This window comes from Channa argus, chromosome 5 (assembly GCF_033026475.1).
Source record: "Channa argus isolate prfri chromosome 5, Channa argus male v1.0, whole genome shotgun sequence".
NCBI lineage: Eukaryota > Metazoa > Chordata > Actinopteri > Anabantiformes > Channidae > Channa > Channa argus.
In genome coordinates, this window is record NC_090201.1 from 9,097,236 (window position 1) to 9,110,774 (window position 13,539).

Below are 13,539 nucleotides of genomic sequence, written 5' to 3' on the forward strand. Positions count from 1 at the left end.
GCTGATTTTCTTAAAAGACATCTTAAGACAATATGGAAAAATCTATCTAGGATATTTGGTGTGAATATTTATTATATTTTTGACTAGCTTAGTGATTTTGGCTGGTACAAGTTTAATAAAAAAACAAGTTGTAAGTAATACAATGATAAAAGGAAGGAAGCCACACACTGTAAAACATTAGGACTTAATATTCTGACTTAATATTCTGAACATGTTCACAGTAAGTACAGACACCTAATGGCTAGAGCAAGACTTAGACTACCAACTAATCTGGATTACAAAATGTTTTGAACCCTTTCTGGCAGCATCAAAACACACAATCATTGCAGTATATGACACTTATAAATTGCCTCTCTATCTAGCCCTGGTCTCAAAATGAATAATGTTTTATAATAAATTTGGCCATAGCAGCACACAATTAATGATGGTAAGAAAAGTATCCTGGATGAGATTTTCTATGGTGCATGGTATGTTACTGTATATAGATGCTGGACATGTAAACTGTCAGAGAGAAGCACCTTGACAGTTGAAGCTCCAGTGCATAGCTATATGTTTTAAGTGTTTGCAGATTAACATAAAGTAATACACACAAAACTGTACTTGAACCTCAACAAACCATTCAATCCCTCAAGCTTGACAAAGGTAGCAGGCAGCATCTTCTGATACCACTAAAACCAATTCTAATTTGTGCAAACATAACGAGGCTGTCTATAGGGTGCAAAGGTCACCCACCATTTCAAGGTTTGGTGATTTAATCCCCCTATTTGGGTCAGGCCAGTATGTGCAGACCATTCATTTACCCTTAACAGTGACGTTGGAAAGTATTCAGACCCTATTATATCCTGAATGCTCTAGACTTCTTTATTTTTTATAATTATTGAGCTCCATGGAAAATCTAAAGCTTTTGAAATGGTTTTATATCCTTCCACTGATCTATGACTCACAGGGCTACAGAGTATACCTTGTTTTTGTCCTGACATGCTGTGTGATTTATGAGACAATATATACACATGTGTACCTTTGGAAACCCAATCAATGTGTAATTGGCCTCAGTACTCACAGTCAAGTTCTAGACTCATCTCAGCAAAGGGTCTGAATACATTTGTAAGATACAATTCAATTTTTGATTTATAATTATTTGCAAAATAAAGAAACTTGCACCTTTTTTCACTTTTAAGCACATTTACAATGCAGTAAAATGTGCACAAAGTGAAGGGGTCTTTATGCTGTGACTATATTCAGCAATCCTGTCATGTATCACACTTCACCTCTGACACTTTGTTTACAAGGGCCTAGCAGCACAGCACCAGCAGTCAGTGTCCAAACTGGATCTGTTCCCCCACACTGCAGCTGGGCAATTTGACAGAGCTCACAGCCCAATACAAAATCACGTGTTTACATGCCAAAAAATCGGAGCCACTTTGTGAATGGTGATGACAGCTGCATTGACTGGATTGATTTTTACAAAGAACAGTCAGAATTTGAGTGCAAAACCAAGATATTCTGACTTTAAGTCAAATGCAAATCGAGATCCTTTATTTCCAATATTAGGCAATAACATCAAAATGACCACTACTTTTAGACTCATACCTCAAGTTCTTAATGCAAGGTTTCTTTAATTCTAAATCCATAAGCGATTATTATTATTGTTATTATTGTTATTATCATTATTATTGTTATTATTGTTGTTATTATTATATTGTAACAATGAGTGATTAATACATAGTGATTTTTTTTATTTAACTTCCCTATTTTCTTTACAGTTAAATTAACTAATTAACAATTTATTCCAAGATCAGTATCACATGCTGATCAAGGGGGTTTTCTCATCATTAAGTAAAATGTTGCTTGAAATCTCTCATCATTAAGTAAAAAGAATTTCTGTGAAAATTTCTGTTTGTAAACTGAGTCATCCAAAGGCGCAGTTGTTGCATATTATTAGGGAATGAAATAAGGAATGACAGAAAAATCAAGTAGCTTAATGGTAACTAATGAGATCCTAGAAAGGAGGCAGAGGGAGAGTATGTATCAGCAACCACTCAGTAGAAAACCTCTGAAGCTGAAATCTTTAATTAACTGAAAGTTAAAATAACAAACACACGTTTATTTTAGTTTGGCTTAGTCAGCAATCAGCTACTCGCTTACTATCTGTTTCATGCTGATTTGTAATTGTGTGTGTTATTTATTTTAAGCATCTGATGTAACTGACTGAGCTCCAGCTGGAACAAATGTGTAAATCTGCGCACATATAATGATGTTACTCACTTGAATAAAAGGGAACAGCAGGCCCACTGCAAAGTTTGACAGCCAGTTCACAATCCCAGCGATCATGAAGGCAGCAGGCCGGTAGGACTGTTCAAACAGTTCTCCAGTCAGGATAAAGGGTATGCCACCTGTAGCACAGATAGTAGAGACATTACTTACAGCAAAACCGAATAAAGTGGAAAACAAATCTTGCTTTCGTTCGCATTACAGCAAGGTGGCCCACTGAGCTTAAGTGTGAAAGTTAGTTAATCATCTTAACATGTTCTTATTTTTAGAGTCTACTTTTAGGAGTTGCTGTACGTTAAACTGAACATAAATTAGTCAAATAGCTGTCTAGTTTTACCACAGACAAAATAATTATCACTTACAATATTTCCTATGATAAATTCCAAACTTTCAGCTTCACGTCGAGAGCTATAAGATGGCAAGACTACATAACACCTCATAAGTCTGACAGCTCATGGTAATGTCTTCACTGCTTATATACAGTATATTTTCCTTTTTTTAGATCAAAGCACCATGAAGAGCAGAGTAGAAAGTGTTGCTCATAGACACAGTTAATATCTCAAGTCATATTAGTTCTGGATTGTCCTGTTCTGCCCAAACAGCCTAAAAACTCTATTTATTAGTTTAGTTTTAAGTTGAAATTTACATTTTGAAGTTACACAAACAGCAAAAACATATTTTTTAAAACAATCAGTGTAGCAAGATAAAACTCCCAACTAAACAGCACAATAAGTAAGTTGTTCCAAAGATCAGAAAAATGTTCTCAGTAAACTGTAACTGCTTACTGTGCCTACACTTTATATATTCTGCAATTCACGTGCTGTTGAAATGAGAAAGAGCTTATAAACACCATTGTTAGGCAAAGAAAGAAAAATCCCTCTGTAGCGAGGACAAGATATGATGTTAGAGAATAATGACCAGTGACTGTGTTATTGTGACACAACATCGAGTTGCTTCTGTTCAAAAACAAATGCAGTTAAAAACAGCATTTATGTACACAGAACATTTCTCTGCCCTCTCAGTTATGGATGCAAGAAGAACACCACTTTTAAAAATGTGACATTTTCAACTACATTTAATGGAACCTGTTTTGTATTAACCTCTGCTGCAGAGATTATGAAAGCAAACGCGGTTGATGTGGTCCAATCACCTTCCCAGGCAATAGGTCATGGGCATAGATGAAGGTGGCAGAGACGTTCAGGCATCTTGTGGTTTGTGGTGGGCGTGTGTACAGTCTAGTATATTGTCCAACCATGCCAAGATAACAGACAGCATCAATAAGTGGCTATATTATATTTTTTGTTGGATCTGTGACAGATGTGCACACATAACATAACAAAAACAAGTTGAAGAGTAGAGGAACGAACAGAAAAACACAACCTAGATGCATTAAATAATATAAATTATGTCTCCTCTGTATGTTCTTGAATAGGTTTCTGCCTGGTATAGTCATATAGATAATGTTCAGGGTAAGGCTTGCTGTAAAAGGAGCTGCATGTTTCCCAACATCTCGCAATCCTTGCTAACCTGTGATGTATTAAGCTGCCTTATCCTGCGTTAACCTCATTGTTTTTGCTAGATTGCAGACTGTCTTTTACCAAATAACCACGACTGCAAAATGGCATTCTGAATTCCTCTCAATCTGTGGATGCTGCACTTCACAGCAGGTTATTTGTTGTCGCATAATTGATTTTTAGAAGACAGTTAATGAGCTGCAAACCACAGGAGCTTTTCTATTTAGAGCTGGATAAAGGGAGGTATGGCTCTCATTAGCTTTAAGCATCGTCTTAGATTTAATTGTTTGTGATAAAAGACCACCCCATTCTATCAACAAGATGCTTTGCTGTTCATCAAGTGTGACCAGCTGATCATAAGTAACTACATGTGCTCATGTACAAACAGTGTTGGATTTAGATTTCACACAAAAATCATCTCCATTTTTACATTCCGATCACCTCCCAAATCTCCCACACTCTTTTTTTAATTGATAAAGAAGAAAAATGTGTTGTAAAAATAACATCTATTACTCTTTTGTTGTTAGATGACTGAAGGGGCATGGAACACTAAGTTAATTGTGACTTGTACGTTTTTCCAATTAACCTGTATGAATGCATTTCTTGTGTTGCTGTACCATCAGTCAAATCACTATTTTATACTTGTCTGGAAGATGTGTAGAGGTGTAATCTCTTAATATCCTAAAAGCTACTCAGCACAGACTGTGTCTGAGCAGGCTTACTGTAAATTATAGTTATAGAGAAGCTCAGTTTCCCACATCCAAATTAAGAGCATATTACACCTGGTATTAACATGTGATCCACAGTATAATATCTTTATCTGGATAAAGCCATGTGATCCATAGGATTTTACATTCACAACAGTTCTCTCTAAATCAATCCTGCCCTCACCCTGTTCAGATCCATCCATCCATCTATCATGTTGACCGCGTATCCTATTCACTGTCGTGTGGGGCTGGAGCCTATCCCAGCTGTCATTGGGCAACAAACGGGGTACACCTTGGACAGGTCGCCAGTCTATCTCAGGCCCCCTGATCAGATCAGATGGTCAGGCTGTACAAATTGCATTTACATACAGTTGAGGTCCAACCATATTGCAAGCCAGATTATCCTCAGATGTGCTTTGCCTGATCTGATCATAGCGTGCACTTCTACCATGTGTTAACATGTGTTTTCCTTTATCCAGATATTATACTGTAGTTTGCTAGTTAGACACATGTTACTATGACCTTGTATGAAACAAAAATGTATGGCCAAAATGTTTAGATCTACCCACCTTAGAGAGAGTTTTTGAGAAACTCAGAATTTGGATTTTCAATTATCGCTGGCTTTGTGTGCAGATACTAGTGTCACCTAACATTTGGGAATTTACTCAAATAAATAGCATCAGATGCTAATAAAAAAGAGGACATTCACTAGTTTACTGAACATTAGAGCTTCTGACATTGGGAATCTAAAATACATCTACAAGGATGTTGTGGCATCCAGAAGTGAAGCCAAAGCCTTCCCTCATGGACACATACAAACGTTTTGAACTGTTAACATGTTCCTTTCAGTTACTCACCATAAACTCAGAGGTAGGCGCATCATAAAAAGTACTCTATTATTTTTACATTGTATTCACTAAATTAAACACATGTACAATTGACTACAAAACTGAATGTCGAATAGAATCAAAGCTACAGAAAGTTCTGCTTCTCCCATCTGTTATGAATCCCTAATAACAAAGTAAGTGAAATTAATACATTTCTAAAGATAGAAGTAAGGTAAGCAAGTGACAGGAAACATTAGGAAGAGATATCTTTCTGGATGCAGCCACAACATCCCTGACTTAGTTTTTCCAAGGAGAGACAAATCTGTGTCATACATGGTGTGTTGAAGGTGGGGAGGTCTGGCCAACATGGCATTTTGTGTATTATGACCATGTGTGTATATACCTTGGAGGTTTTCACCTACCACAACAATATCTGAAACTCATCTGTGCTAAAGAGAGAAAGGGGTTGTGTGATAAAAGCAATGATGGTATAAGAAATGTGCAACAATCTACCTTTCAAACAATACTGGTTTTCTTTCACAAAACACAATATATCTGAGTTTTCCTGGCTGTAGCTTGAGACTTTGTCTGATATTTCATACAATCATGATCTATAATGCTGAAAGGATAGTTCCCGCCTTACCAGTTTGCTGAGTTGAGTGAGTAATTGATAGCATTTGTTGCCAAAGCATGTTCTATGTCAAGCCAAATTTATTTTTATAGCCATCACAGTTCTAGTCTCAGAAGGCTGTGGTGAGCCCTGGGACTGCACACTAATTAGGCTACGTATGCTATTTAGCCAGCATATGTTTGTCGATGGCCTCAGAGGAGACAGCATGTGTTGAACCACGTGGGATGAATGTATGCAGGCTTCGCTTTCAGCCAAACAGCACGGCAGTTCACGGATCAGTATACATTCCAGGAGACACTAAATATTGAAACAGTAACTAAAAAAGGTTCATTTTTATAACACTCCCGGTTACACCATTACTACGCTTACACCTCTTTGTTGTAGCATTGCCTAAATACTGTTAGTGACCATCTGTAAAAACCAGGCCTGCTAAATGAGCTTGTGTTTCTTGTGTAAGGTCTTTTTCTATAGAGGATTAATTTGTCTCAACATACAAACACACACAGGTACAGTAAAAGGCACATGTAGCTGAACTCAGCTGGCTCTCATTGCATTCAACTGTGTGGCATCTTTAGGATTGAGCAACAGAACAACAGTGAAAGAACTAATAGGAAACTATTCTAATGATTATTATTGTGATTGTTATTGCTAGAGACAGAGGTAAAAGCCCAGCACAGTCTAAACTAATATTGATCTAAACAATATTAGCAGTCTAACATAAAAAAAATAATTTATAATAATATATCAATTCTGGTTTGGGTTTGTGTGAGTGCACTGCCTTCTGTTTCAACTTGATCTCCTGAGACGTCACATTTTCACAGGATCGTCCACACAGTCCTGGAGGCTTGATGTTCTGCCTCAGGCTGAAAGCCACAGATGACAGGACAATGGCGAGAAGAAAGATCCTGAGGCAACTCTTTTTTTTTCTACTCCCAGTCGGCCTTTACCACCTCATCTGAAGAGTTTGCCAGTTGCCCCCCATCCCCCAAGGTTGATGGATTTGTTGAATTCTTCTAACAGCAGTAAATGATTCCTATAAGTCTGCATCATTTTGGTGGATTTTTTAGCAGCGTTGCTCTTCCCCCTTGTAATGACTCACGTGATTTGCTCCACAGCTTACAGATGTGTACTTGTGATTATCTAACAACAACTTACACACTATAAATAAAAACTAATTATATAATAGGATAATCATGCCACACTAGCAGAATACTGCACTCCCATACAAAGACAGATGTCACACATACAGATGAATTAGTAGAGGAACACATGCTTGGACATTCATACAGAAAAATAGATTTACACTGTATGTACATCCCTACGGTGAGTACGTAATTGGCAGTGATTTTTAATTTGCTGAGGGCTATAGTGGGGTGCATCAAAATGTTGTAATTGTTTTCTCTCTAAATTAAGAAAACTACTGTAACAACAACAATGTTCAGAAAACAATCATTTAAATTGGGGCACAGAATAACCGAAGGTGTGATATTCATAGAGTTATGAACTGAAGGTGCAGAATAAAAACACTGATGGAACAGTACTGTTTACCTCAAACATTGTTTTTTACACTCTAATGTAACAACATAATAAAAAAAAAATTGTCAAACTTAATTCACAAGAGTGGGGCATATAGAATTTGAGAAACTGTGTTGACAATCACCATCACATGTTGGTGCTTTCACTGCACTTGACTTCAGGAGACAAATAAAACCATTAGTGCCTTACTACAGATAAACCTCCAATGGTGCAGAACTCATATCTGTCTGCTCTGCACTATATAAGTGCAGACCATGTCAATGGCTCAACCGTGAAGGTTTCTTAAGTTAGATCTTAGCTTAGGTCAGTCTAATTTACCGTAGCTTAGAGGTAGTGAATGGTCTTATCATGGGGCCCAACAAGTTTATGCTGGCACAGCCAGAGATCTTTTGCATGGCCCAAATGACACGTTTAAAAATTTAATTTATACCATAACTTCTTTCATTTTGGAAATTAATTGTATTTTCAACACTACCGCCTCACAGCTGGAAGGTTCGCGTCCCTGGCCAACTACGGCCTTTCTGTGTGGAGTTTGTATGTTCTCACCAGTCAAATAGTGGTGATTCAGAATGTTATGGGGTTTTATTGATGGTTTTGTTTTTGTTTTTTGGTTGTTTAGCAAATTTTAAAAAAGTAGCGCAGGTATTCATGGTGCTCAGAAGATAAATGTTAATGACCAATGATTTTTTTCTTCAGTGCCACCTGGAGGCTCAAACTGGTTCTTTGCACAATTAAGAAATTGCTAGCATGCAAGACATGCTAGACTAAGATGGTAGACATTGTTAATAGATGTACTAGCTATGGCTCAGGAGGTAAAGAAATCCCCAGCTTCTCATGTCAAATGTAGAAGTGTCCTTGGCCAAGATACTGAACCCCAGATTAATCCTGGTTGGTCAGGCCAGCTATCATGTGGCAGCTCCCCATCAGTGTTTGACTGTGTGTGTATGGGTGAATGAGTAGCAATCCATAGCACTTTAGGTAATGTTACGGTGGAAGAGCACCATTACCTTTAGACATTCAGAACATATCAGCTTTGTAATTATGAATATGTTAGCATTTAGCTCATAGCAGCCCCTATCTAAACATGGCTATAGAGTTCATGTGTTTTCAGTCAGTGTGATTTAAGCAGAGTCTAGGCATCCTAAACTCTTTTTTTTATCTGCCACAGGCAAATAGCATGACAAACTACTTCATAGATACAGTTTCTGCAATCCCACGGTTCTGGACAGACCTTCATTATTCCGATGTACCTGACATAATCCGGCAAAGAGAAAAACTGGTGGTGCCTTCACCAAGTCTAAACAACAGCACCTGACAAACTCCCTAGGTGCAGGATGCAATTCACTCCCTTTTCTCTGAGGCCCAACTGACACTGAAAAGGCAGGATGAGGCCTGTGGCAGGAAACTGCAGGGAGATAAACTCAGATTCTGTCCACACCAGATAAACACTGACTGAAGAAAATTACTACACTACTGCCATTTGCTCTCTCAGTTTGGAGTATAGACTGCAGATGGAAACCAGAGGCAAAAGCTTTTGCTCGACACAAAGAGGTGGTCCTGATTAGAACAGATAGTACATGACAGTCCATGCAGGCACAAATCATGATAATTAATCACAGTGGTTATTTGACTTGATGATGGTCTCCTGGGTTCTATGATTTAAAAAAAAGGATGGAGGGAGGAAGGCCAGGATTAAAATCAGTAAAATAACATCAAGGTTGCCTGTGAGGATGTCCACAGAAAGTCAGAGTAGACTTTTCAGAGGATTTATGATGCTACATGTGGCACTTGCAGTTAAAAGCAAATGATTGTCCCACTTTAGAGGTGTCCTTCGTTATAAATGTCTGTGGAGGATCAGGGTTACAGAGCAGTAGGAAGATAATTTAGCAGCTCCTTCATTTTTGAAAATGCCTGTTCAGCCTTCCCACTTTCTTTAAAACTAGCATCGCACTTGCTACAAAAAAATACAGGGGCAGTTGAAATTAATTAGTGACAAATGTCCAGCAAAAAGCCTAAATTGCAGCTTCTGCTTTAATAGAGCTTAGCCAAGGCTGCTCTACTGCTCTTCAGATTTATTAAAGCCTTGCTGTTGACAGTGGTGACAGTATGTGGCCATGGAAAAGAGATCTGAAAACCGCTCAAATCCCAAACACTTATTCACATTCTGAAGGCATGAAATACAGTGCTAGTGAAGAGCAGTTGAGTTGCTGCAAACAGCGAGAAGACAATGGTCTCGCTGTCCAAATAACATTACACACATACAGCCTCACAGCAGGAGACCACTATTCTGAGCAATGCTGTTGTCCTGTTTATGTTTATCAAATTACTCTAGGTATCACTTTACAGTCATACCTCAGCAGCTACTCACACAAGTTACTCTCATTCCAAACACATTAAAAAACTTCAAGCTGTAAAAAACTGGGAGGCTTTTAAATAGGCAACAACAAATACAAAAACAACAGTGTTCCCTTTGGAGCAAGAAGCACTTGGTTAGCTCTGCTATTATTCAGTAAAAATTAGTTTACACAACAACATGTGGACTAAGGTTCTTGTGCAATTTATCCAGCAGATTACTTTCAGATATTTAATGGAGCAACAGTAGAAGAAGAAGCAAACATATTGAAGACCTGAGTTTACTCCACTCTCGTCACCTCTTTCCCTCTATATTTTGTTCTTGGTTGTAGGTCCTAAAAAGTAGCACATGTCACCCTTGTCAAGTGTCGAGTGTCCACATCTCACCCCTGGTACCTCTCATTACCTGCTAACGCTCACAACAGCCTGCCTGGCTGCCCAATATGTGTTTGTTTTCCACAATCCCAGGGGAAAGGTAATTCATCTTGTTCAGTGGACTCATCCACTAGGCCCTGTCTGTCAGCGCTTGGTAACCGCCTCTTTTTTTTCTCAGCTAGGGCATTTTCTCTTCCTAGGAGAAATAAGTGAGTACACTGTGCAGCTGTGATGAGACCACAGGGTCTGATTGTGACACAACAGCTGTGACTTCATTTACTGCCCCTCAAAGTTCCAATACCACGCATATCCAAATAAAATTTGTTTCAATACATGATCTTTGATTGATTTTGAACAATAGTTTAAGCACCAAAAAGAAAGTAGGTGTTACTGCTGTCAAGATCTAAAATGAACATCAAAACGTTTTTGTAAGTATTCACCAGGATACATGCAAACATTTTGTTAATTTTTCAAAAGTTGTCATTTAAACTGTTTCAGTAGAAGAGTAAAAACATGCAGCATTAAGAACTTAAAAAAACGCCTCATATTGTGTATTGCATAGATTCAGTTGACTGAGAATAATTAACTTGAATGACTAAGCTGCTTCTGGAATTAATTAACAAACATCAATTAACTGACAGCAGAAATAAAATTGTCTTAGTTGGTCAAATATTTCAAAGAAAAATGTATGGAGGTGCAAAAAGCAAACAAAGACAAGGGAGCATCTTTATTCATCAATTAGACCGAACCATTTTTTGGCGCATGATTTACACTGTTGCCCATAAAGTTGGAATAAAATATTTGTTTACCTCTTCTCATTAAAATATTGTGACAAGGCAATTTATTCTTGATAGATAAAGTGTATCATATTCTCAAAACCTTATTGATCAATCTCTTCTAAACATATCACAGTGAAAATCAAACCACAATTAACTTTTGCTAAAAAGAGGAATGTATCTAAAAACAAACTTATTTCCACTTTATGGGCAACAGTGTACATTAGAACAATAAAGGGATCAGTGCAATTATTTCAGCATTATCACTGAACAATGTGTATCTATAGAGACAGCCTCAATTGCTTTTCCATATTCAACCAAGCAGCTTGTCACCTTAATGAACAAAAGAATATAATTTGCATTTTATTTGACAAATACTATTCAGAAACACCAGGTGGGCTTATATCTTCGCTACTCAAGTGACTGAATGCTTTTGTGGCAATGTTGATCCTGCAACAGAAAATATGTTGAACAAAAAAATTGGAAATTCCCCATCTGGATTTTGAAAGAAATTAACATGTCATATGTACACTGACAAACAGCACCACAGGACTGAAGGGTACAGAAAGGTCAAAATGATAATGCACATACTAAACCTGCTCTTGCGCCTTATTGACTTGTGTTTTTGGTATCAAAACAAGACGTGCTCATCTATTTCTATTCAATCCAAAATAAGACAGTGAAACACAGTAACAGAGTGCAGGACCTGTGATGTGGCTTCTGCTCAAATTGCTTGCAAGGCCACAGGCAAAGTGGAAAACAAAAAATAAACATCTGGTAGATGAGGTGTGTTGTGTTTTTATTTTTATCTAGTTTATATTTAGCAACTTAATTTCATTAACTCTCGTTTCAACTAACAATTCTTATTGTGAAAAGGGAGATTTTGTGTACTTATTTAAAATGTAATTTGTTTCTTTTTGTATGAACATTATCTAAAATTAAAAATGACTCCTGCACTGCCTGAATTGTCATCAGTGTCAGGGATCGACTTAAGGAAATTAGGATGTCAGCTCCACAAACTAGTAGCATGAAACGTCATCCTTTCTGGTTAGGTTTTGTTTGTTTACACTCTCTGTGTCATACGTGGCAAAACTCTAAAATTTTTGTCTTTGTGTTGGCCGTTAACAAATCATCCGTCTAGACCATAACAGGGTATAATGACGGTGGAGAAAAGGCAAAGAGACACACTCAAGGACATTGCTAGTGCTGACATCATCCAGCACTTATACAGGACCCTCACACTTCTCTATGTCTATGTTGAAACTAAAATGTTTGTTACTTAACGTGTCGTGGTGCAGAATATTTACATCCTCTAATTGTTTTGTCATTTTCTTTAGAGTGAATTCCATAGCCAGAGCTGATCTGATTTCAACCATTTTCTCATACATATTTTATATTTTTTCTTTTATAGTCCATTAAACTTTCTTGAATGGTATTTCTGAGTGCAGTATTTCTGGTTTTGATCACTGAACTGCAGTTTTCACTTCATGGTATAATTTATTTATGTGCTGTTGTCACGGTTTTAAATATATTTTCAAGCTGCATCAGTTATTGTCAGCTTCTACTATGCATTCATCAATATCACGTATGATTTGAACGTTTTGTTATTTTTGCCACGGCTTTCAATTTCCATTTCAATTTGTCCCTTTCTATCCCTTTATCTGTTCTATAGGACATGCTTTATAATAAAGGTACTTAATGTGATAAAAGTATAACCCCTCTGGTATCATGCCTAAATACAAACTGTTGGCTTTCACACAATGGCAGACAACTTCCCAATCTTTGCAGAAAACCTGCCGCTGCTGCAGAGGGCAATAAGATGCAGCAAATTACAATTTCAGCATCAAGATTTTAATCAAACCTATTTCACTCTTGCTTGTAATCATCTCAGTTGGTGACAAAGTGGCAGTCACAAGCAGAAAGAGCATCAGTATGTCTGTGAAATTATGTTAGAGGAGAAAAACAATTAAACCTTGGTATAACACAGAAAAGAGATTAAAACTAATGCCAAATCCGCCATTTGTCCTTCAGACATTTCATCCTGAAATATCATTATTAAGGAAACACCCGCTGCCTTGAGTCACAAAACTTGAGAAACGCAAAGCTTGGACACATAATAATGCAGACTTTCCTCTACTGTGTGTAGAAAATACAATGAAGATTTTGAGCAGCAAACAGGTCCCTAGGGTGGAAATACATACTGTACAGTAGGGGACATGATACCGTTGCACGTACTGTACAGTTTTTTCATAAATATTGCATGACAGGAGTCTGGATTGGGCCCATTTAAAAAGACCACTTTTGAAAAAACACATAGGGTCCATGTCTGGTTTGGTTTTGTGATGACAGTGGCTCTTCAAAATGACAAAAAGAACCCTGACACTCACAGACCACAGGACCCAGTGCAATTGTTCTGTCTTCTGGGTATCAGGTAATACAATCCGGGATGTGTGTAAGAGAAGAGCAGCTGTGCTGGCAGAGAGTTCATTACAAATGGGTGAAAGCTGGGTCCCCTGTGGGCAGGTACAGTATGGCTACATCTGGACAAAT

General features: G+C 37.6%; 1 protein-coding gene across 4 annotated transcripts in view; it reads right to left on the bottom strand.

Moving 5' to 3' along the window:
* Positions 1-13,539, bottom strand: part of slc2a9l2 (solute carrier family 2 member 9, like 2) — a 75,417-nt gene that overhangs the window by 13,768 nt on the left and 48,110 nt on the right. For all 4 annotated transcript variants that reach the window (XM_067504588.1, XM_067504586.1, XM_067504587.1 and 1 more), the window contains exon 12: positions 2,266-2,393. In XM_067504588.1, coding sequence (XP_067360689.1) covers positions 2,266-2,393 — 128 coding nt within the window. The remainder of the gene's footprint in view (positions 1-2,265; positions 2,394-13,539) is intronic.